The sequence below is a fragment of the Fusarium redolens genome, assembly GCF_020744475.1.
Source record: "Fusarium redolens strain MPI-CAGE-AT-0023 chromosome Unknown BKA55scaffold_8, whole genome shotgun sequence".
NCBI classification, from domain to species: Eukaryota; Fungi; Ascomycota; class Sordariomycetes; order Hypocreales; family Nectriaceae; genus Fusarium; species Fusarium redolens.
In genome coordinates, this window is record NW_025763671.1 from 850,458 (window position 1) to 871,787 (window position 21,330).

At 49.7% G+C, this 21,330-nt stretch overlaps 6 protein-coding genes across 6 annotated transcripts; 3 read left to right on the forward strand and 3 right to left on the reverse strand.

The window, feature by feature from the left end:
- Positions 1-367: 367 nt before the first annotated feature.
- On the forward strand, positions 368-4,474 carry BKA55DRAFT_594114 (humps family-domain-containing protein; the record flags this gene model as incomplete). Its single annotated transcript, XM_046195629.1, has 3 exons — positions 368-1,459; positions 2,309-3,139; positions 3,194-4,474. 3 exons carry the CDS (start codon positions 368-370, stop codon positions 4,472-4,474), a joined length of 3,204 nt encoding a protein of 1,067 aa, XP_046049233.1.
- A 2,688-nt stretch (positions 4,475-7,162) lies between these two features.
- BKA55DRAFT_539487 (uncharacterized protein) lies at positions 7,163-8,516 on the forward strand (the record flags this gene model as incomplete). The annotated part of the gene is made up of 4 exons (XM_046190139.1): positions 7,163-7,183; positions 7,275-7,560; positions 7,615-8,351; positions 8,409-8,516. 4 exons carry the CDS (start codon positions 7,163-7,165, stop codon positions 8,514-8,516), a joined length of 1,152 nt encoding a protein of 383 aa, XP_046049234.1.
- Positions 8,517-9,277: 761 nt separating this feature from the next.
- BKA55DRAFT_568330 (signal recognition particle, SRP19 subunit) lies at positions 9,278-10,497 on the forward strand. The gene has a single exon (XM_046192807.1). It carries the CDS (start codon positions 9,538-9,540, stop codon positions 10,363-10,365), a length of 828 nt encoding a protein of 275 aa, XP_046049235.1. The 5' UTR covers positions 9,278-9,537; the 3' UTR covers positions 10,366-10,497.
- On the reverse strand, positions 10,498-14,851 carry BKA55DRAFT_568332 (dynein associated protein-domain-containing protein). The gene is made up of 2 exons (XM_046192808.1): positions 14,270-14,851; positions 10,498-14,221 (listed from the first exon to the last, which is right to left on the reverse strand). Exons 1-2 carry the CDS (start codon positions 14,669-14,671, stop codon positions 10,625-10,627), a joined length of 3,999 nt encoding a protein of 1,332 aa, XP_046049236.1. The 5' UTR covers positions 14,672-14,851; the 3' UTR covers positions 10,498-10,624.
- A 289-nt stretch (positions 14,852-15,140) lies between these two features.
- On the reverse strand, positions 15,141-18,003 carry BKA55DRAFT_615070 (uncharacterized protein). The gene is made up of 2 exons (XM_046196702.1): positions 17,286-18,003; positions 15,141-17,130 (listed from the first exon to the last, which is right to left on the reverse strand). Exons 1-2 carry the CDS (start codon positions 17,587-17,589, stop codon positions 15,416-15,418), a joined length of 2,019 nt encoding a protein of 672 aa, XP_046049237.1. The 5' UTR covers positions 17,590-18,003; the 3' UTR covers positions 15,141-15,415.
- Positions 18,004-19,174: 1,171 nt separating this feature from the next.
- On the reverse strand, positions 19,175-21,266 carry BKA55DRAFT_568337 (TIP49 C-terminus-domain-containing protein). The gene is made up of 4 exons (XM_046192809.1): positions 20,964-21,266; positions 20,143-20,910; positions 19,739-20,070; positions 19,175-19,665 (listed from the first exon to the last, which is right to left on the reverse strand). Exons 1-4 carry the CDS (start codon positions 21,105-21,107, stop codon positions 19,533-19,535), a joined length of 1,377 nt encoding a protein of 458 aa, XP_046049238.1. The 5' UTR covers positions 21,108-21,266; the 3' UTR covers positions 19,175-19,532.
- Between the last annotated feature and the right edge of the window lie 64 nt (positions 21,267-21,330).

The following is a 21,330-nucleotide window of genomic DNA, read 5'->3' on the forward strand; positions in this document are numbered from 1 at the left end:
TAATTCTCCTCCCACTCTCGATCGACATTCCACCCATTTACGCCTCATATCGGACGACACTTTCAGTCGAGACCCATTCGGCCGAAGCTAATAAGATCTTCACCCCTCGTTCCTATCTGTGGCTCTTGTCTCCGTTTTTCAATTTTCCCCAGCTTCCCCTCCATCAAACCAAACCGCCACTTGCGCCGTAGATTGTTGAGAACATCTGTGCGAATTGGACAAGATCAAGTGTCGAGGTTGCTCAAAACTTGCGACTTAGATCCACATACGATCTGGTGTACTTGAACTCGCTCCCCCGTTAGAGTCACCGTCTTTTCCCATACTTTTGATCATATCAAATTGATCTTCGAACAAACTTCAACGCACCATGTCGCCGCATCCTACCCTCAAGGCGACTTTCGCCAGTCGAGCTGAGACAGCTACTCATCCTCTTAGTCGACATCTCTACAAGCTCATGGACCTCAAGGCCTCGAATCTTTGCCTCAGCGCCGATGTCGCAACCGCTCGCGAACTGCTCTACTTTGCCGACAAGATTGGTCCCTCTATCGTCGTTCTCAAGACTCATTATGACATGGTGGCCGGCTGGGACTTTGATCCTAGGACAGGCACTGGTGCCAAGCTCGCCTCACTAGCACGCAAGCATGGTTTCCTCATCTTTGAGGATCGCAAGTTTGGTGATATTGGCAACACAGTCGAGCTGCAGTATACCAGCGGTGCTGCGCGCATCATCGAGTGGGCACATATTACCAACGTAAATATGGTTCCAGGCAAGGCCTCTGTTACATCTCTGGCCCATGCTGCCAACCGATGGCTCGAGCGATACCACTACGAGGTCAAGACATCTATTAGCATCGGAACCCCCACCGCTAGTCAACTGGACGAGGACAGTGAGCGTTCAGACAACGAGAACCAGAAGGAGACGCCGGAACCTGCTCGCGCTGACAGCGGCCGAAAAGGCAGCATTGTTTCCACCACCACCGTCACCCAACAGTACGAGTCGGCCGATTCACCACGCCACGTCAAGACGATTCCTGAGGGCGATGAGACAGTATTCCCCGGCATCGATGAAGCGCCGATCGAGAGGGGCCTGCTTATCCTGGCACAGATGTCGAGTCAGGGCAACTTCATGAACAAGGAGTACACACAAGCATGTGTAGAGGCCGCGCGGGAACACAAGAACTTCGTCATGGGCTTTGTCTCACAGGAGTGTCTCAACACAGAACCCGAAGATGACTTCATCCACATGACCCCCGGTTGCCAATTGCCCCCCGAGGGCGCCGATGAGAATGAAGCTATCAAGGGTGATGGCAAGGGTCAACAGTACAACACGCCGCAGAAGATCATTGGTATTGCCGGTGCTGATATTGCTATTGTTGGACGCGGTATCATCAAGGCAAGCGATCCTGAGGAGGAAGCTGAGCGATATCGGTCTGCGGCGTGGAAGGCTTACACGGAGCGGGTTCGTTAAGAAGCGAAAATGACTGGAAGTCAGGATGGCCTTGTGGTTTTTCGCGCGGTAAACAGGCTGCACTGGAGTTATCGAGACATCTAGCGGGTCTGACATGAATATCATGACTACATGGAGCATCCATGAAGTAACTCACTTACAAGAGAAATGAGATTTGGTTCCCTGATTGGGAATATCATCTAAGCACTAGGCCTCCTCCAACTGCATAAGCCTACATGCATCAATGATACCAGATCCGACATGACCTTACAAGAATAATTGTCGGAAAAGATACGAAATATGAATTACAATGACGGAAAATTTGGTTCATCGCGTGTGCTTTCGATGCACCTCTCATATCGACGGTTGTACCTAATCCACTTCAACTAAGGTACATATATCCATTTCTTCCTTCAATAACGTGGGTCCATCCAAAGATGCACAGGGCTGAATTCCATTCTTGTAACGGATGCCCCACATTCAAAGTGACGCCGTTTCTTGGAGGACCGGAGTTAGGGGACTTTGAAAGCTCATCCTCGTCCGTCGAGATCAACATGGACCTTCTCATACTCCACCTTAATTATTGACCTCTAGTCTCTAAGTATCTAAATCCCATACTACTTTACTATAACGTTACATATTTGCTCCTGGTATTCCCAAGTGATCAGTCATTCATACCCGTTTCCGAAGAAACCGACATGACAGCAGCCGCTGAGAACGATGATGGTCCGCGTCTGAGGAAGAGAAGACGAATTGTCATATCGTGCACTGAATGTCATCGAAGGAAGCAGAGGGTCCGTAACTATAAGCCTATGATACACTTATCTTGTACAAGAGCAATTTAACTGAAGGCATGTGTAGTGCGATCGCGAACAACCATGCGGCAATTGCAAGTCTCGAAATAAAGAGTCAGCTTGCGTTTATGAGACAGGAGCTCCAACAGCCAAGCAGAGCCAGCAGGGTAAACAGAGCAAGCAGACAACAAAAGCCTCACCGACTTACTCAGATACTTTCGCTAAACAAGCCGAGCCATCACCATCGCAGTCTGTCGACTCATCGAATGAGAGGTCAAACGAGCCTCTGTCATCTAAAGTGGCTGGCTGGGGATACGCTCACAATGGCGCATCTACAATGGGTATACTCAAACGCATTGAGACACTCACTGACGGTGACGATGGGCCACCGGATGTAACATCTCATGATTCCTCCGTAGGCTCTCCCGGTAAAGAGCTTGCTTTGAGGGAAAAGTACAAGGCTATAATTCGCCAATTACCTGCCAGGAATTATATTGAAAAACTCGTCGAGATGTACATGCGTGGTTTCAACTGGCAATACTACCCAATTGACCCAGACATCTTCTATGCGCAACTAGACGAGTGGAATTCGTTGCCGTTCTCGGTGTTCTCAGATGCTGGTCCCCGCGGCTTGAACCCTGAACTGCGAGCCTTTCCAGCAGTTGTATTTCAAATCATAGCCACCGCCCTCCTTCTATTGCCTGAGAGGCCAGATTCCACATTCGACTCGCTTAAATTTGCTGGAGGTATGAGATTCGAGGACTTGGCTGTTGAGTATAGCGAGTCAGGACAGGCAGTTCTTGACCTTTTGGGGAAGAAACACTTGTCTCTGTCTACGGTCCAAGCACAATTTCTCAGAGCATCATTCCACAAGTTTACGGCGAAGGTTACAGATGCAGTAAGTTTATATGAGGAGATGATGCCTAGGGAAGAGTTGACTGATGTTGAGCAGTGGCACACCATCGCAATTGCGATTCGCGATGCTCAGGACCTAGGGATGCATCGTGACAGCTTAGATCCCAAACCAAAGGACTCAAGCGTTGAGAGTATTTTAGAGAATCAATGGCTGATCCAACGACGGAGAAGGATCTACATCCTGCTCGCCATCTGGGATCTCAACTGCGCCATGATTCTCGGACGTCCAGGAACTGTCGACTGGAATCAGACTCTTCCTACACCTCCAGTTGACGCACCTATACCTCAAAGCCGTACCAAGATGCCAGTGTTTCCTCGAGGCGACGATGGCCATCCTACACCAATTACTCGACTCTTATGGAACTACGAACTTTGTGGGCCTTTGCGGGCAATTCAGAACCTTGAAGTTAACGGCTCATATCCCATGGACCCTGCAAAGATTGACGAGATTCACCAATGCATTCTAGATCTCGATAAGAAGATCCCTGCTTCCTTTAGAATGGAAAGTCCCGATACACGGTGGGATCATTTACCAGAGGCACACTGGTATCCAGCAAATCGATTCTACTTTGCGAGTCTTCACGAGTTCAGCAAGATGGCTTTGCATAGGCCTTTCATCTTTAATCGCCTTGAGAGTAGAGTGGAGGCTATTCACGCGAGCCTTAAAACACTCGAAATTCAGAAAATGACCTTCGAAGGTTTACCCCCAGACTCGTGGAGGAACTTCATGTTGTTTTTCGCTAGTTTCGATGCGATTGTACTCCTGGCGTCCGTGTATATCTTGTTTCCCCGCGAGCACACGGAGTACACCGACAAGACGATAGAGCACTTTCAATGGACGATTGAACGGTTTTCGGCAATTCAAGAGCGCAATCCGCTAGCTAAGTCGGCTCAGGGCGTGCTAAGAGCTATCGTTGCTCGATTCAGGAGAGCGATGAACAAAGCCCAGAATGGTTCGCTGCCATCTCGAGCTACCAGCTCTTCAGCGGGGTCGAGCAAAGCAAATGCAGATTCGACACCAGGTAGCTCATCTTTAGGCAGAAGTGAATTTTCGGGACTGGACTCGACATGGATAGTTCCATCAATGGATAATCTTAACGCGATGGCCCCTTTCTTTCCGACGGGAGATCTTGTCTACAATGACCTTACAGCGGGCCCCGGCATGACTATGCTTCCTCTACCCCTGGAAGGTAGCCAAGGAGATATTGGCAATGATTCCATGTGGCAATTTGGAGGCGGATGGGGGGATGATACTGTTTGGCGAATGCTGAACCAGTTTCCTGCCGCGACGGAAGGGAGCATTCCCAATATCATCTAAGACTTTGGACATGTCAAATTGTTGAACCTTGTGATTGACTCATCGTACAAGCAGGGAGTTTTGTGTTCTCCTTCATTTCAAAATATTATATGATAGTCTATGATAGTCTATGATAGTCGATGGTTTTCTCAGTTTGAGTGGTCAGGATTGGCTCGTAGCCTGATTTCAACTTTCACATTTTCTGACAGTTGAGGAAGAATAGCCGAAACATGGACGAATCAGACAAAAATACTTGACAACTCAGAAATTACCAGAGCCTGATTTACTGTCCCAACATAAGCTGCATATGTTATGAATGTATCAAGGCCGACAAGCTGTTGTATCTCACAGTGTCTAGACTATATCCTCCATTTATATGAATAGTCACTTAGAGTCTAAAGCCACAGCCATTGTGATACAGAATAAACAGACAAATGCTTGAATGAGACACCATGCCTCAGCTCTGGTAGTCCATACTGGCAAGGCGTTCTAGTCAATGCAGTCGCACGCGTACGGCAGTAGAGGCGGATTTTGATTGGGCAGGTAATATCTTTGACACGCGAAGTATGTCGCTTGCACGGGCGTCTGCATGATCAGGCTGAGGGCTTGAGCCCGTGGATAGGCTGTCAGATAGACGGGGACTGCTGTTGGTGGCCTCAAGAGCCGATGTTGGGCTGCTGTGTCACCCACTGTAACTCAACAACTAACGCTGTCATTATTTGTTATTTGTCTGTTGTGGTGGCGAATAGTGAAGTCTTCTGCTCCGTTACCGTGCGTGTCGGAGGTTTACATGCGTTTGGACGTATCAGTCGTCGTTTGTGAATGACATTGGAGGCGTCATACGCAAGCCTTCGGGTAATTGAAGATTGTTCATGTTTTTGTGTGAAAATATGAGACAGATTTGCGGTTTATGAACGATTAGAAACTCGTAGAATATTTATGTATTGAGCTAAGTGTATGTATGCATGTCTTTGAGATCCCATGTTTTGTTTCAGCGCCAACCATTGATGAATCAATGAGATGACAAGGCGTTTTCCAGATCAAACGGTAGAGTGGAGTTGACTGTATGTAAGGCGAGTTGACATAAAAAGCCGCACACAGGTATTTCTATGCGCAGTTAATCGGCATGCTGAAATATAAACAGAAGTCAGGAGGGAGAAACGAGAAACCAGGATCTTGGATTAATATTGGCCTCCTAAATCTAATATTCACGCCTTATGAGATGGAAGTACCTCTGTAGTCCTTTGGTTGGCATCGTTTTTCTATCAATAGGCTGAGGCGCAAAAACTTGAGCCAATCAGATTGGCCTGGGGTTCGATCTTTCACCTTTGGCGCGCGTCTCCACTGTGGATCTGCACCTGCAGCTTGCATGGGCAAGGCCGTGGGCTGATGATCCCTGTTTCGGGTCTGCTTAACTGTGATCGCTGACGGGAAGGAGCCAAGCGTGATATAATAAATCCTCACATTATGAAAAATAGGTAGCAGGATATCAGATACAGTTTCCAGTAGCAATCCCTTAGTCGTTTACAGTTTTCAGAGACTTGCATTTCAGAAATCCGTAAAATCTACTTTGGCATAAGACTTATTTCCATTTCCATGATACGTCCTTTTGCAAGTCCCGGTTCTAAATAAGGCTGTGCTTAGCTTTTATGTCAACACACATTAGCCAACCCAACTTCGGCTTTTATCGAGGCAAGGTCGCAAGGAACACGACGGTAAAAAAAAAAAGTTTTTGCGAAAAGTCGCACACCAAATCTAACTCTATCTCTTTCAGTTGATATAAGAGCAACATCAACATCATCTTCTCTTCTCTTTAACACTTTTTCATCTCTGATTCGACCCGATCGAAGCAGATTCCAGTTACCAATAACACTACTGAATGAAGGAAATGCCCAGCTCGGTTTGATGCTTGCTTGCTTTTCTCGGCAACTGAACTCACTGACTGTTCTTTCCTTGTCTCATCTCCCCCAAACGTGCACACTACCGCTACCTTGCCTTACCATACCTTACCTACCTATACTCGCACTGCGCTGCGCTGCGCTGCACTGCACTTTCCTTTCCCACCCCCATACAATCCAATCCCCTTGCGCCGACGGAGAAAGGGTACCTACCTACCTTACCTGACTTATTAGGGTGTGCATGTTGGCTGGGGTGCGTGCAATTACAGAGCCAACAGTTGATCTTTTTTCTTTCTTCTCCCATTTATTATCCAACTCCTTCATTGAGACAAGCACGCGCCTTTCATCAACTCCTGTCTTCGCGCCACAAGAGATCTCCAAAATGGCATCTAATACTCAAATGAATGACTTGGTCAATCGGTTTAATGCTCTGCAGACTCGAGGAACGCATGAGCAGAACTATATCAAGGTCTGATTTCCGCCCCGGTCCATTCTGCAGTATCCTCTTTGTAACTTCGTATTCTACGGTCATTTCTGACTCTCATAACAGGATCTTGTAGAAAGAAATCATGCCCTCCAAGAAGCAAAGCATGCGCTACGAGAAGAAAATCATGCCCTCCAAGAAAAGCTTGCCGACGCTACCTTGGGTTTGAATCATATGAGCCAGTTCCGCAAACTCTATGAAGGCACTCGATTGCAATGTGAGAAGCTCACCGCGGACTTTAGTAGCATCACGGTACAACATGTCATTATGCACACAGAATGCAGGAGCTAATATCGTCAGAGTGCCAATAATTATGTCTTTATAATCATGGACGGCAATGGCCTCATTGTACGTTTGGTCTCGTCTCGTCTACTCTCAGCTCTAGTCTACTCCAAAGGACTGTCCGTCATGAAAGAAGGTCTCGCTAACTATCATACAGTTCGACAATCGCTTTGTCAAGCAAGGTCGCGAAGGTGGTAAACAGGCTGCGCAAGCCCTACTTCTCGCGGTAGCGAGACTTTGTCCCAACCTACCATCTTCGTTCGAAATTTTCTGCGACGTTCTGGTCAACATTGCTGAGATGGGCCGAGCTCTGTTGAACGATGGCAGCATTGACGACCCAAGTCTTTTCCATGAATTTGCTATCGGATTCACAGAGGCCAAGTCTTCTTTTAACTTTATTGATATTGGCTTGAGCAAGACAACACTGGTTCGCAAAATTGAAGGTGCGTCCAACCGCTGGTGAAATGGCCACAAACACACTTGACTGACGTGCATAGAAACGGCAACGTGGCATCTGGGATGCTACAACTGTAGACATGTCATGTTAGGCGTCGGTCATGGTGCCGAATATGCTCCTTTTCTGCGCAGAATTAACGAGGCCGGGGATGCCAGGATGTGCGTCTCTGTACTTCTGGGACAGCCTATAGTGCGCGAAATCGAGGCCTGCGGCAACACTGTTTATGCGCTTGACGGCGACATCTTTCGCACAACCAAACTTGTGGATAAGACTTTGATAGAGAAACCGAGCGTCCAGCGCACCGAGACGACCAAACCTCAGAGTTCACCGGTAGCTCGCGCAGCGACACAAGCTGTACTGACGCCTGCTACAAGCACTGCATCCATGTCGCCTCCACAAACTTCCTGGGCCAAGATCACGAAAAGTGCCAGTCCTCCCCCCAAACTGACTATACCCCTACCTCCTAAACAGGTTAAGACTAAGCCCGCGAGCAAGGCACCTCCTCAGCCAGCTTGGAGCCCTGGACCTCGTGGCCGCGATCCTCCCATTACGGTTGGCATTCCAGCCATGGAAGATATCAAGCGTCGCGAGGACAACGAAAAATTGTGCAACAATCACTTTCTCCGTGGGCCCTGTACCAGAATAGGTGCTTGTACTTTCAACCATACGTTCAAGCCATCAAAAGAACAGTTAAAGGCACTCGCAATGCTCGCTCGACAGAATCCCTGCATAAATGGACAGGATTGTGATGTCGACGACTGCATATATGGGCATAATGTCAGTTCATTTCAAACCCAAAGCCTTTGTTACTACTTGCTGACTTCGCCATTGCAGTGCCCTAACGTAACGAATGGTTTATGCACTCGATCGCATTGCAGGTTTAAGATCGATGGTCATCCCCCGAATACCAAGTTTACCAATAACAAGATCCACGAAAACTGATAAATAGCTGCACCATGTGTAGCGTTCGCAACAGGTTGCACGACACTTGGTAGGCCCAGTTTTGGACTTGGTTCCGTGTACACTATGGTCACTTCATTTCTCGATCACACAGTTTTTAATATTTATTATATGAAGGGCAAGTAGGAAGTTCTGCTATCCCTTTTGCCCCAGAGTGGTCTGGGACTGGCTTTGCTATAGAATGGGATAAACTGAGCTTCGATAAATTGATTGACTTAATTTCTTGCGTGTCAAGTTGTCAGTGTGTACCGTGCCAATCAACCACTGCATCGTACCTGGTGAGGGCGCCGGGACACTTATCCTGGTACATCACTTAGTTTGATTGAACTGAGGACCAAGTTCTTACCATGATACATGCCTCGTATCTTTAAATTATACCCAGGCCTTGAGGAGCAGAAGAGCTTGCGATCCTCAACTAGGGAGGGAGCTAGAACTGATCAAAAGCTTCCTAAGTTCATCCTAGTAATTGGCTAAGGTTATCCTTAGTCTAAGTTGTCTGAATCTATCCGAAGGCTACTTAAGTTTAGATTAAGATCACCTAAGTATTTGTCACTTATGATCAAGGTCTTAATTTTCCTTACCTTCCCTAGGTAACCAGAGGTTTGTTTTATTCTACCTGTGTTAAGCTATTAAAAGCTTACTTTTTTACCCCTGTCCTGTTGTTCTTTCATTTCTGTACCAATAAGAATTACTTTCGGTGAACTCGGTGAGCAACAACTTTACCTGCTGTACCCCACATTGAGGCTCATCCCACACCGGGCCTGGTGAACTTCATGGGCAAAGTGCCACCTTCCACGTCCCACTTGTACCCCATATCTCTCAACCTCATCTCAACCATCACCAACCCGAGTCCTTGGACCTCAATTGTACTCACCCTACCAGTGATAGCGCCTATATCGAGTTCGGTCTTTCCTCGACCGCTGGAGGATACCGATACTTACCAAACGTCCCCTCCAACTTTACCCCTCCTCCTCCTCCTCTTTCACCCACCAAAACCGCAAAAATGTCCCACCCAAGAATAGAAGAGGTGTCGGACAGCGACTTCGACTCTGACCCTGCCGAGGCCGATATCGACGATTTCGCCGACTCTGATATCATGCGCCGAGTCGAACCGTCTGAGGCCGCTCCTAAAACAGTTCCCGCTGCTGCAGCTCCTCCTCGTCAGATGCCCGCCATCGTCCCCGCCGATGCCCCTGTTGGTGGTACCATGCCCGCCTCGGCCGATCGATCTGCCTACGCCGATTTCCAATGTCTTTATCCCGTCTACTTCGATGCATCACGATCCCGCGCAGAGGGCCGTCGTGTCGGCGCTGAACTCGCTGTCAAGGACCCCCTCGCTCGAGAGATCGCAAACGCCTGCTCGAGACTACGCCTACCAACACTCTTCGAACCTGAAAAAGTGCATCCGAAGGATTGGGCGAACCCCGGCCGTGTCAAGGTCGGACTGAAGAAGACGCCTGGTCACCCTGTTAAGAACAAGCATCATCTGTACCGTCTTGTTGCTGAACACCTACGCGAGAACCCTACGACCGAAGACAGTCCCGGTCTGCGTGTCCGCATTGGAGGCCAACTACAGCCCGAGGCTGGAAAGCCCTACCCCAAGCCCGCTGTGCCGCGTGGATGGAAAATGGGCGAGTTGGTGCCGTATCTGAGTGCTGCTATGACGGGTGGTGGTGTCTCTGAGAATCTGTTTAAGGATATGATGAAGGAGATGCAGGGTGGTGGAGATCCCATGTCGGCTCTTATGGGTGCACAAGGAGGTGGCGGTGAAGAGAGCAGCAGTGGTGGTAGTAAGAAGAAGAAGGATAAGAAGGGTAAGGGCAAAGCGTGAGGGAAACAATGGTACGAAATGTAGAGGGTGCGATGATCTGGGAAGGATAGAGATACCCAGGGATCAAGCATGATCACATATGAACAAAAAAGATGAAATGATTCAAGATTCAATTGCTAAAAGCCCCTGAATGCCAGGGGTGATTTGACAAAGCTTGCTTCTGCCACGTAGATTTGCTATTCGTTCTCTCATACCAACAAAATCCACCAGAACTGATGAAAGACAAAGACGAAATCAAGGGGTATGTAATATTCTATAATCATACAGCAAATCGGCCCTGTAGAGCCTCCCATTCCTGCGATCCCACGATCTGGACCCCCCTTCCTGATCCTGGCACGACCTTCCCATCGACACCAGGCAACTTTATGCGTAAACGAGCTGCTGTGGGCGTCTTCTTCCTCCGTTCAGCGTTGGCTGTTTGTCCTTGGAGAATGTGGGCCTTCTTAAGGACCGACTCTTGCCAGGATTCCCAGCTTGCATAGTCCTCCATCTGCTTGGCTGCGTGATACTGCGGCGTTGCTCGCACAGGCTTCCAGGCGAGCTTGTCTTGAGGCAGGGAAGAGAAGTCGTAAAGGGAAGCTGAAGAAGCCATCTTGACGAGCTCACCAAGGACATCCTTGCCTTCAGTTGTGATCATGTTACGGCGCCGCTCAGCGACAGAAATGGGCTTCTTGAGTGGCTCAGCCAGCCATTCGTATTTATGTTGCTCAGATGTACGGGCCCGGCGGTTATCTTCGCGCAGATATCGGACTGCTGACTGCAGACTCTCGATGTCTTTCTTAAGGGCATCCATCTCGCGAGCTGTGGCAACGGCTCGTTCTTGACCAGCCTTGGCTCCAGCAGCATCGGCGCCATCAGCGTAAGCACGGCTATCGCTGGCAATCTTCTTCCACTTATCGCGTTCTGATTCGAGATTCTTGAGCTCACGATCTTGCTTCTCAATGTCCTCCTTAAGGCTACCGATCTGCTGCCCTGAAGCCTCAAGCTCCTCTTGCAGTTTGGCAATGCGATCAATATTAGCTTGGGCATCACGCATTCTGGACTCGAGTGTCTCGATCTTGAGGACAGCAGTGCTGAGGTGCTCATCACGCTGGGCGATGGTGCGACGAGCCTCACTATGCTCCTCCTTGAGGCGACGCAGCTCCTCCTCCGCGTCAACAGGGATGGTCTTGAGAGCTTTGAGCTCTTGCGATCGCAGTCGCCAGGGCGCAGGAGCGACATCAAACTCTTGAACCTGATCCAGATCGGTAGCAAGCGACACCAGGTCACTGATTTGGGTGGTGACGGCTCGCAGCTTAGACAAATATGTAGAGAACAGGTCCGATTCGCTTGAGGTGCTTACAGAGAGGACTGTCTTATAAACAGCAGACTGTACCTCTGCGTAGGTGAAGGGCTCAGTGCGGCCCTCGTCAGCAGTGAACAAATTGTGGATGCCAAGACCGATCTGTCGTGCTAGATCAGCAAGTTCTTGCGTCGCCTCACAGCATTGCTCAAATGCTTCATTGGTGTCTGGCAGTAGAGACAGAGAACGAGTTCGCAAATCCTGAAGGGCTCGGACAGCCTTGGCAGCGATGACCTTAGTGCCTCGAGTATGAGTAACAACCGCCTCAGACTTCTTCGCGAAATGCTGAGCCAGCTCATCCTCCTCGCCCTCAGCAGGAACCACTCGTTGAACAAGGCCTCGCACGGTAGTAAAGGAGACAGCTGCGGAGTCGAGGTGGCTTTGCATGACCATGGCCTTCATGTGAAGATCGTCCGCATAGTTGGCCAGGCTGTTAGAGATGTGCACCTCTCCCAAGTGAGAAAGGAGGGCAATTGTACGGTGCAACTCATCGGCGCAGGTCTTCTCCTTTAGGTCGTCACGGCGAAGACCGTCGATCCAGACGTTCAAGGCTCGCTCAACAGGCTCCAGCTCGTGCAGTGCGTTCTGGTACTTGGAGAACTGCTCAATGGTGCATTGTGTCATGTCGTTGACGAAGCGATCGCACATAGTAGACACCCAGACGAGTTTATCCGAGGCATCACATCCAGCAAAGACGTCGTCCTCGTGTCCTGGATGAGGCTGTCCGTTGAGTCGTTCTCGGATGAAGCTGTTGAGGAGGTTCGCCTTGAAGGCCACACGGCGGAAGCGAAGGAGAGAAAGAACAGAATCCTGGTCCTCCTTGTATGTATCAGGAAGGAATAGCTTAACGATCTCCAGGTGCTGCTCGGCTTCCTGAGCGTCCAGTCGTCGAAGCTCAAGGTCAATAGTCTTGACTTGAGCCTTGGATGCGGAGATCTGGAGCTTCATGTTGAGATCCATCATGGCCCTAGATCGGTCGTTGAGTTTCTCTGACTCGCCCTCGGTGACAGCTTGTGAGGCCTTCATGTCATCCAAGTCGCTTTGCAGACTTGTCACCAGCTCACGGAAGCGTGAGAGGGTATATTCCATATCCTCTAGCGACTCTTCTTGCTGGCCTGCTCGTCGAGCCTGCTCAGCAATGACACTGTCCTTGAAGTCGAGTTCTTCTTGCATCTCTTTTTCATTCTGCACGTGGTTAATCTCGAGCTCGTCGTTGATCTCCTTCAGGCTTTCAAGATCATCAATGACAGCCTTCAGCTCTTCGATTTGCTCAGACATGCTCATGTTGCGCTCCGTTAAATCTTCAATCATATCTTCGGCACCAAGCGCATTGTCGAGTTGTTGGCGTAGATCTTCCACGGCAGTTTCTGACTGCTCGAGCTTCTCGCGGCACTTGGAGAATTCCTCCTTCATCGTGTTGAACTCTTTTACGTCTTCCTCAAGCCCTTTAATCTGACCTTTCAGTTCTTCCTCGGTCTCCTGAGTAAGGTCGCGTAATCTCATGAGAGCTTCTTTTAGTCGTTCGTTCGCCCGTTCCATCTGCAACCAGCCTGAACTTGCTCGTTCTTCGGGGGCCATTCCCTTACTATACTCTTCGTTCTCTTCCCGCAAAATCTCAACCTCCAATTCCATCTCTTCAGCCTTCTCTTTCAGGGCTTCCAGCTCGGCCTTCAGGACTTCTGCTGTTTCTTCCGCCATTTCTCGGTCGAGTGTTGCCAGTTCTAGTATGCTGTCGTGCTCTGCCTGAAGCTCTTCAACGGAATCGAGTCGCATTTCTGCCTCTTTCAGCAACTTCTTCAGCTCAGCATTTTCCTGCTGTTGCGGTTGATATTTTTGTTGCAGCATTTGGATAACACTTTCGAACTTGTCTCTTTCGCCCTGGACTTTGTCAAGTTGCTTCAACTTATCTCGATCTTCAGCCCGTTTGCGCTCTAAAACCTTCAACTTGGCCTTGAGGTCTTCGATCTCTCTACTTGCAGCCGTACTTGCAGCAGGGCGAGGTCCGGTGGTCGTCGATGAAGGTTTTCGTGCTGCAGGGGGTGTGGTTGTTCGCGATGAAGGTCCACCTGTGAGTTTCTCAAGCGCCTTTGTTCTCGCCTGAACAGGACTCCTTGGTTGAGGTGAAAGAATGTCCCCATTATCCTTAATAGGGGAAGCAATATCGTCTCTGTCCGAGGAGCCCCTTCTTGCTTGTGAGTCGACAGATGTCCGTCTGGCAGCTGAGCTTGGCCGAGATGCTGGTCGAGATGCTGGTCGTGGTGGTCCGGCCAAAGACATGCGGCTAGTCGTTGTCCTCGGTACTACGGATGCAGCTCGTGCTGTACCTGACGAGGTAGATACTTGTCTTGTTCGAGTAGTGGGTGGCGGAGGACCCATGGATGTTCGTGGTCCCCCAACTGATGGGCGCGACTTTGCTCCAACGGAAGGGGCGCGCGCGTTCGATGGTGTTCCTGTTCGGGATACAGTAGTGCTTGAAGCAGCGCTCAACTGCTTTGTGGGAGATTTCGTAGGAGACTTGATCCGGGTTAGCATTCAACTGAACAGCTATACATTAGCACCTACTCTTGCAATGCTTGTCGGCCGGGACACCCTAGGTACCGGGCTAGGACTGGGAGCATTGAGACTCTTTCTCCTACCCAAGCCTGCGTCTCCCGCCGCGCTCGAAGCTCTACCTGAAGTAGGTGCGAAACTGCTTGGCCTGGCGGGGGGCTTTCGGGCAGCCGGCTTTGGTGTAGGTGCTTGTGCGATAATCTTGGCCATCACAGGTTTGACAAACATGCCATAGCCCATAGGGCAATCAAAGTAACGCTCTCCCTGAACGCTTCCATCGTTTTTGCCCGTCTTGTTCTCCAGCTCAACGCCTATCCAATCTCCGACCTGAAAGTGAGTGGTGCCCACGAAACGAACGATGGCTTTAGAGCCATCGTTTAGTTGGACAGTCTGCCCAGGCTTGAAATCCGGCATTATAATATGTTGTCGAGATCGTAGGGCATCGTGCCGGCACCGCTAGTACTTGAAGTGTTCTGGGACGTTATCGAGGAGGAATGTCGTCGGCCTTTTCTTTGTCTTTGTTGATGCTGTCTCCTGAGGCGCGTACAGTACTAATTAGACGGGAGGGGAGCTGTCTGGGTAGGTAGTGCGTGGTGGAGCGGTACTTGAGTTAAGTCCCTAAAGTCGGGGGCGCGTTTAGCTTTCGGATAAATTACGATGGCGGCAGTCATTCCCGGCGTTTAGCGGTTAAGGAAAGGTACGTACTTTGATGCAGGGGTAAACTCAAACTCCACCGAGTTGCAGGGATATCAATAGCTTCAGTATCACTTGTAAGACGTCAGGTGTACCTATGTCAAACAAAGAGAATGGAAAGATACTTATTCCTTTAGGCTATAATTAGTATTTCAAGTTGTGCTCTTTGTCTCTTTAGTCTGCGGACTTGGCTCAAACTACGCTCATCATTGGAAATATATGTAAACAAACAAACAGATTTGAGAGTATTGACGCCATGGACTCCTACCTACTAAACTTTACATGTTTACTCCTGTTAACAGGAATGTGATATCAACTGAACCAACACATGTTTCCTCCAAATAAACAACCCACCAGATATGCTGTGTTGTAAAAAGTTTCCTCAGATCCAGGTGTAATCTTGACAATATCCTTTTCATCGCCCACTTCCAAAAGAGAAAAAGGATTTATGGTATTTCCATCATCTCATCGCGTCTTGTCCGCTTTCTCTCTGAAGCTCCCTCCCCGTACCCATTCAATGACTTCAAAAACAATTCGTCGTTCGGTTGCATCGTCCAAGTCTTTACCCACTGCAACACGGACAACCATAAGCCCCTTGTAGGAATCGACCGTTCCGCACTTCGCGATCTCGTCCTCTAGACTTGGTTTCACGTAGACAACAAGGTCAGGATTGATGGTACCGCGCCAGAGAGTGGCCATCCACTGCCAATGGTCGATCGGTGCATAGGCGTCCGCAATGGGTATCGTGCAGGCGAATGAGTCTGAATGAGTAAGGCTGAATCCTTCCTTAATAAGGGCAACCGGTATCTTTGAACTCCCGTTGTCATCCCGCGATGATCGGGAGGTGTTATCTTCTTCAATAGAACCACGTCGGGAAATCGGTGAATCTGAATCCCTCTCCCACTGTGAACCACGCAATGACTCGGGTTGGGTGGTAATGTGCTTTACCATCTCTCGTGATTTCTGGTGCCATTGAATCATCGTTTCGAAACATGATACGAGGCTGGCCTTGGGGTCTGGAGGCTCTTCGTTGTTCTGTGAGCCACTTCCGTTGCTGCTGACATCGTCTTCCGCCATCTGCCCCCATGTCTTGAGTGCGACTTCGCTAGAAGTCGAAAGCGCTCGCTCAACCAGTAAGCCAACCTGCTTCAATATTCTTGGCTTCGGTCCCTCAACGGCAATGACAGCCCCCCTGTTCTCGACTTTCTCGAGAGATAAGGTTCCAGAACCTAGAGAGCTGATCGGAGTGTGATTTATCTTAGAGAGCACAGATAGCTTTCGGGTGAACGGAATAGACATAACCATAGCCTCAACGCTTCTAGCTTGAGGGTCGTGAGCATTCGATATTCCAAGACCCGTGACTGGAGTCTGGAGCTGTCGAATATCGACCTCTGGCGTATTTGTAGGAGACATGGAAGTTTGAGTCTGCAGCGGAGGGAGTCTGAGGGACTCATCATCATAGGAAGGGTGCCGGCCTCGATGTTCCTGGTCAGGCCAGGGTCCTCCCGCTGTTGGTCGCGGTGGGGGAGGCATCGGTCCTGACTTTGATCTAGTAAAGTACGGCTCGGGCAGAGGTGTGACAGGGTACGGTCTCTGGGGAGCCGCTCCTAGGGACAACACCCGTCCCCCCTGCCCCGGGGATGATATTGGGTGATAGCCGGCAGTAGTGTTGTAGCGGCGTCTCTTCATTTCTGGCGACTCAGGACCGTATTCCTCCACTTCTCGATAAGGAGACCGCTTTAAAGGCTGTTGTTGCCTCATAGCGAGGTTGCCAAAACTTCCACGACGAGCTGCTTCTGAATCACGCAAGGTCGGCGTGTATGGGTACGGGGGAGGTCTGCCTTCACTTGCTGTTGGGGTAGGAAACGGTGTAGCAGGGGTTGAGGGGGTTGCAATGCACCGGAGGTTGCACTTTAAGCATCTTCCAGAGTCATCAGCGGAGATAGACCCTGATCGGAGGCCTTGCGACTTGTTTCCACGTCTTGGCTGATAGCGATAGTCAGGATACTGTTGCTGATGGCGTTGCTTTTCCTCATCTGCCAGTGCCTTCCAGTTGTCTTTGACTTCTTGAGGTTCGTCCTTCCACTGTTCTCCAATAATCTTGGATATGTCAGGATTGGACAGGTTTGGGTTCCGAGCGACAACTTGTGCTTGGTGATGTTGGCGATACAGTATGAAAGCTATTGGCAACGGTCAGTTATGATGTTGAATATATGTTGAAAGATGTTTGTGCATAAATGTTGTCACTATCCACAACTCCAAACTTCACTGTAACGACAAGTACATAGCATATCAACAAAGAAAGAATGGGGGGGAAAAGAGAGAAGCCACTCACCATTTCGAGGTCGTGGAATCTTGGGCGCCGGAGTGCAGAGACAAATATCTCTTGTAGTTTCATTGCTTGCCATACTGCTGGGCGTACTCAGTTTGAGTCTCTCAAGTCTACCATAGCTAGCGTCAGAAGGGTTGATGGGAGCGGCACGTTTTCTACCCAAGCCAGCAGTGCGAGGACTAGGAGAGTCTGGAGTGTCGGGGAGTGCACGAAAGGCTCGGGGCCTATCGTAGTCATCAGAATCCATGGGTGAGTGGGCCGGGGTCATAGCCTGGGAGGGCGTAACCAAAGAGATGACTTGTGTCATTTTTGCTTGATTCTCTTTCTGCTTTCCTTTGCTTCCTCTGACAGGCAAACGAACGGGAAGTGGTAGACCCTGTACCCTGGTCTCGGTGCCGTTGAAATTGAGGCCGAGAGATGAGCTGAGGAGACGCAACTTCTTGATGAGGTAGATATAGGAAATAAAGATATAATCAATGATCGTGTGTTATTATGGCCTATTCGTTCCTCAGAATAGACTCTTCTCTTCTCTTCTTCTTTCCCTTTCTTGACTGAAAGAAGATGGGATTATTCTCGCAGTGTTGGACCACTGCCTGTCTGTGCAGGGCCGTGTCTTTGTGTGTTTAACGGTAGCCCATTCAGTAGCCTCCAAAGAACAATGAAACTGCTTGCACCAGTAACACTGTCTCTTCTTTTCCTTTCTTTCTTTCTTTCTTTCTTTCTTTCTTTCCGTTGGGGCCTAAAGTGGGAAATTAGGCGTGACTCATTATCGCCTTCTTTGATCTCCTCTTCTCTTGTCCTTTCTTGTTTCTTTTCTTAGAACCCTTGGGTTCCCTTCTCTTCACTTCTTTTCTTGTCACCTCAACTTCACAACCTTTCTCTTCTCGTCCAATTACACCCTCTTTTTCTTTGATAAACTCAACTCAACTCTCCCACTGTGTTCTTTACCAATGCGCAAGATAGATTAACCGTTCTGCACCAGGGGGTGCTTGCTTAGAGTGAACAGCGGGGAATACCCCTACACGTCCCGGTTCTCTGCAGGTTTGGCTTGAAGCTTGGTCCTGGTTTTGCACATCCAATGTATGGCCTGGTCTATCGGCAGCAACAGCAGCACTTCCGCAGCCACTTAACCACTAGGAAGCGTGCGGTACCAGGAACAGGGAACAAGGTATTTTCCGCAGTCGGGAACAGTCCCTAGTAAAGTAGGACGAAAGGGAACCGGGGTCTGTTAGTTAGGACCGGATAATGAGTGAGAGAATGAGAGTGTGTGTGAATGTGAGCGAATGTGATAGGACCCAACGAAACAGGACGGGAAACAAGAAACGCTCACAAAGAGAACCGTAACCCACGGACTTTGCCATGATATATCATCTTTTCTCCCTTTCCTCCCTGGTCCATCTTTTTGTCTCCCCATGTAGAGCACGTCCGCTCATTATGATGTGAATACCGACCCTCAACTGGTCCAAGCACAACACATTCTGACTCTAACTAGCCCCTTGTTGATTCCAGCCTCATCCAACAACGACAATGCAGTGCAATGTAGAGCCGGAATGTGGACTATGTCTGGTCTTAGTCTGGGGCTGGAATGCTTCGTAGCAGGGACTGAAACAGAGACAATGTCGTCCCCGAAATTGGCACAAGTTTATACGTAGCACGTGATGCATAAACTCATTCAAGGGCGACTTTCTTTGAATATCTAACCATATTTAGTTATGCGGGCCAACAGTTCCCATCAAGACTTGAGACGGCAGCTGAAATAAGATGAGATGGGCTGGCATTGGTGACGCAGGATTGCTCTCGCTCCATCATCCAATCCCATTTGGCCCAGTGTCTAGGGCTTGGATGCTGAAGTTGAAATGGTTGCTGAATGATCAAAGGGCTTGTAGGAGGGTGCCACTTTGTTGTTTGGTCTAGATTTAGCTTAACATTATGGGAGCACAAGACAAGGGAGGCAGACCTCCCACCTAAAGAGAAGCTAAAGTTAGACAGGTATTTGCAGATGCCATTCTCTCTCATATCTTGATATGGTCAACGGTCGATAGCCAGTGGCCAATCTGAGCCAGCCCGACGCCAATTCTCTGTAGTATTCCATGGTTCCCTATCAAGTACAAAATAGCTGAAGGTCAGGTATTTTCTTTCCTATCAACCAAGTAGCTCCTTTTAAAAATAGTAATTATGACACGTCTTCCCTCACACCCAGCGCCTTCTAGTCCGAAATTCAACCCCCTCAGGCTCTGCAATCCCTCCATTTTACGCAAGGTATCCTCGCCCGGCCTCGCTGCTGAGGAGGGCGGCACTTCGGCGGGCATCAAGGAACAAGTCCTCGCATTCAGCAACATCCTGAACGTCGATTTGCGAGCGGCCGTTGGCCTTGGCAAGAATGCTGTTTCTTCAGTCAGCAACCGTGTCTCGGATTATTTCACCCAGGGGTCTCCCCTCTCGCCACAGTGACTTACCTTGCAGGTGTCAACAGCTGCAGACAATACCGCAGGCTGATACGGACACCGTGTTCCGAGAATTTGTCGATGGCAGCATCTGATACTGAGACGCCTTCGGTTGATGAGCGTATCCGCACGATGCGCTTGATTTCGTCCGCCTCGTAGGGCGTTGTGGGGATGATGAGCAAGCGTGTGAGGAAGTCGGCGGGAATTCCGTGAGCCGCGACAATGTCGTCAGTGCCTCTGATGGTGCACATTCCCCGGTTGGAGGCCAAGACCACAATGGGGGAGATGGGCGATTCCAAGGCTCTGTTCAGGTAGGTGAAGCACTCCACATCGAGCATATGTGCCTATCAAACGTCATATCGGTTAGCCTCAAAGTTCCCGTCCCGTTATGACAGGGGGGATGGGATATGTGTTACCTCATCGATAAACAAAACGCCTGGCACAAGCTCAGCAACACCCTGGTCGATGTACTTGCTGACCACTTTGTTGATCTCTCCACGAAGTTTGTCTGTAATCTCCGTCATCTTGGGCTTCATCAGCTGGCCCATCATGCTCATAATATCCTGGCCGCCTTGAGGACGGGCATTGGCCACATCGAGGTCGTGTAGCGTAACGTCTTGCACGATCTCCTTCTTCTTGTGTACCTCACCCTTGGGGATAGGTACGTACTCCTCCGCCTCCAGGTCGAATTCCGTGGCGTAGGCGTCTGATCGGCCAACGCGTTTGCAGGCACCCGTGTTCGCTTCGATATAGATCACGTCGCCGACCGTAACCCTCTCCTTCTGGATTGCCTCGTAGATACTTGGGTCGAGGCGGAGCTTCTTCTGTCCCTTCGCGCTCTTGAGTCCAATCAAGAGTGTGCTGATGGTCTTGCCGTAGCCGCCTAATGGGTTCTCGGCCTCCTCAGGTGTGAGTTCTGTAACCTCTCCTTCGTACACCTCCTTCGTCTCTCGGACCTTGAGGCCAATGGCTCTTCGGAAGTTCTCCATCAGCATCTCGGTCTTCTTGACTTCGGTGGAGTAGATTTCGCTGCCAACAATGGGGCAAAAAGGAATCTTGGTTCCCAATTCTTGACTGATCGCGAGCGCGAGAGCGGTCTTTCCAGTTCCAGGTCCTCCTGCCAACAGAACACCTCGGCCAGCCATCTTCTGAGCCCGAATCAAGTCCACCACAACGCCGCAGGACTAGCAAACGATTAAGTATTCGTAAGTCAATATTTGATTCAATCGGTCCTTACCTCACGCGCGCCGACTTGGCCGACAAATCCGGCCGCTTGCTTTTCTGCGTATCCATCTGGTTTCAAGCCCAAGCCCTTGATATGAGTATGGGCGGCTGTGCGATTGTCTCGCTTGTTACCCTTCACCTCGCTGATCTGGACCATGGTGTCGGCGGGTGTCGAATATGTCGACAGTTATTATTTGCGATGACGGTTTTATCGGCGCGAGAGTTCGATTCGTGCAGTGGGGCAATTCGTGATGTGATGATCGAGTTGATGGTTGTTTTTGCTGTCGCAGAAGCTTCTAAATATTTGCGACTGAAGCTGAGCCAACGAGCTGCTCTCCATCCAGGATGCCAGGCGCGTTCAGGCGCTATGACGGTCACGT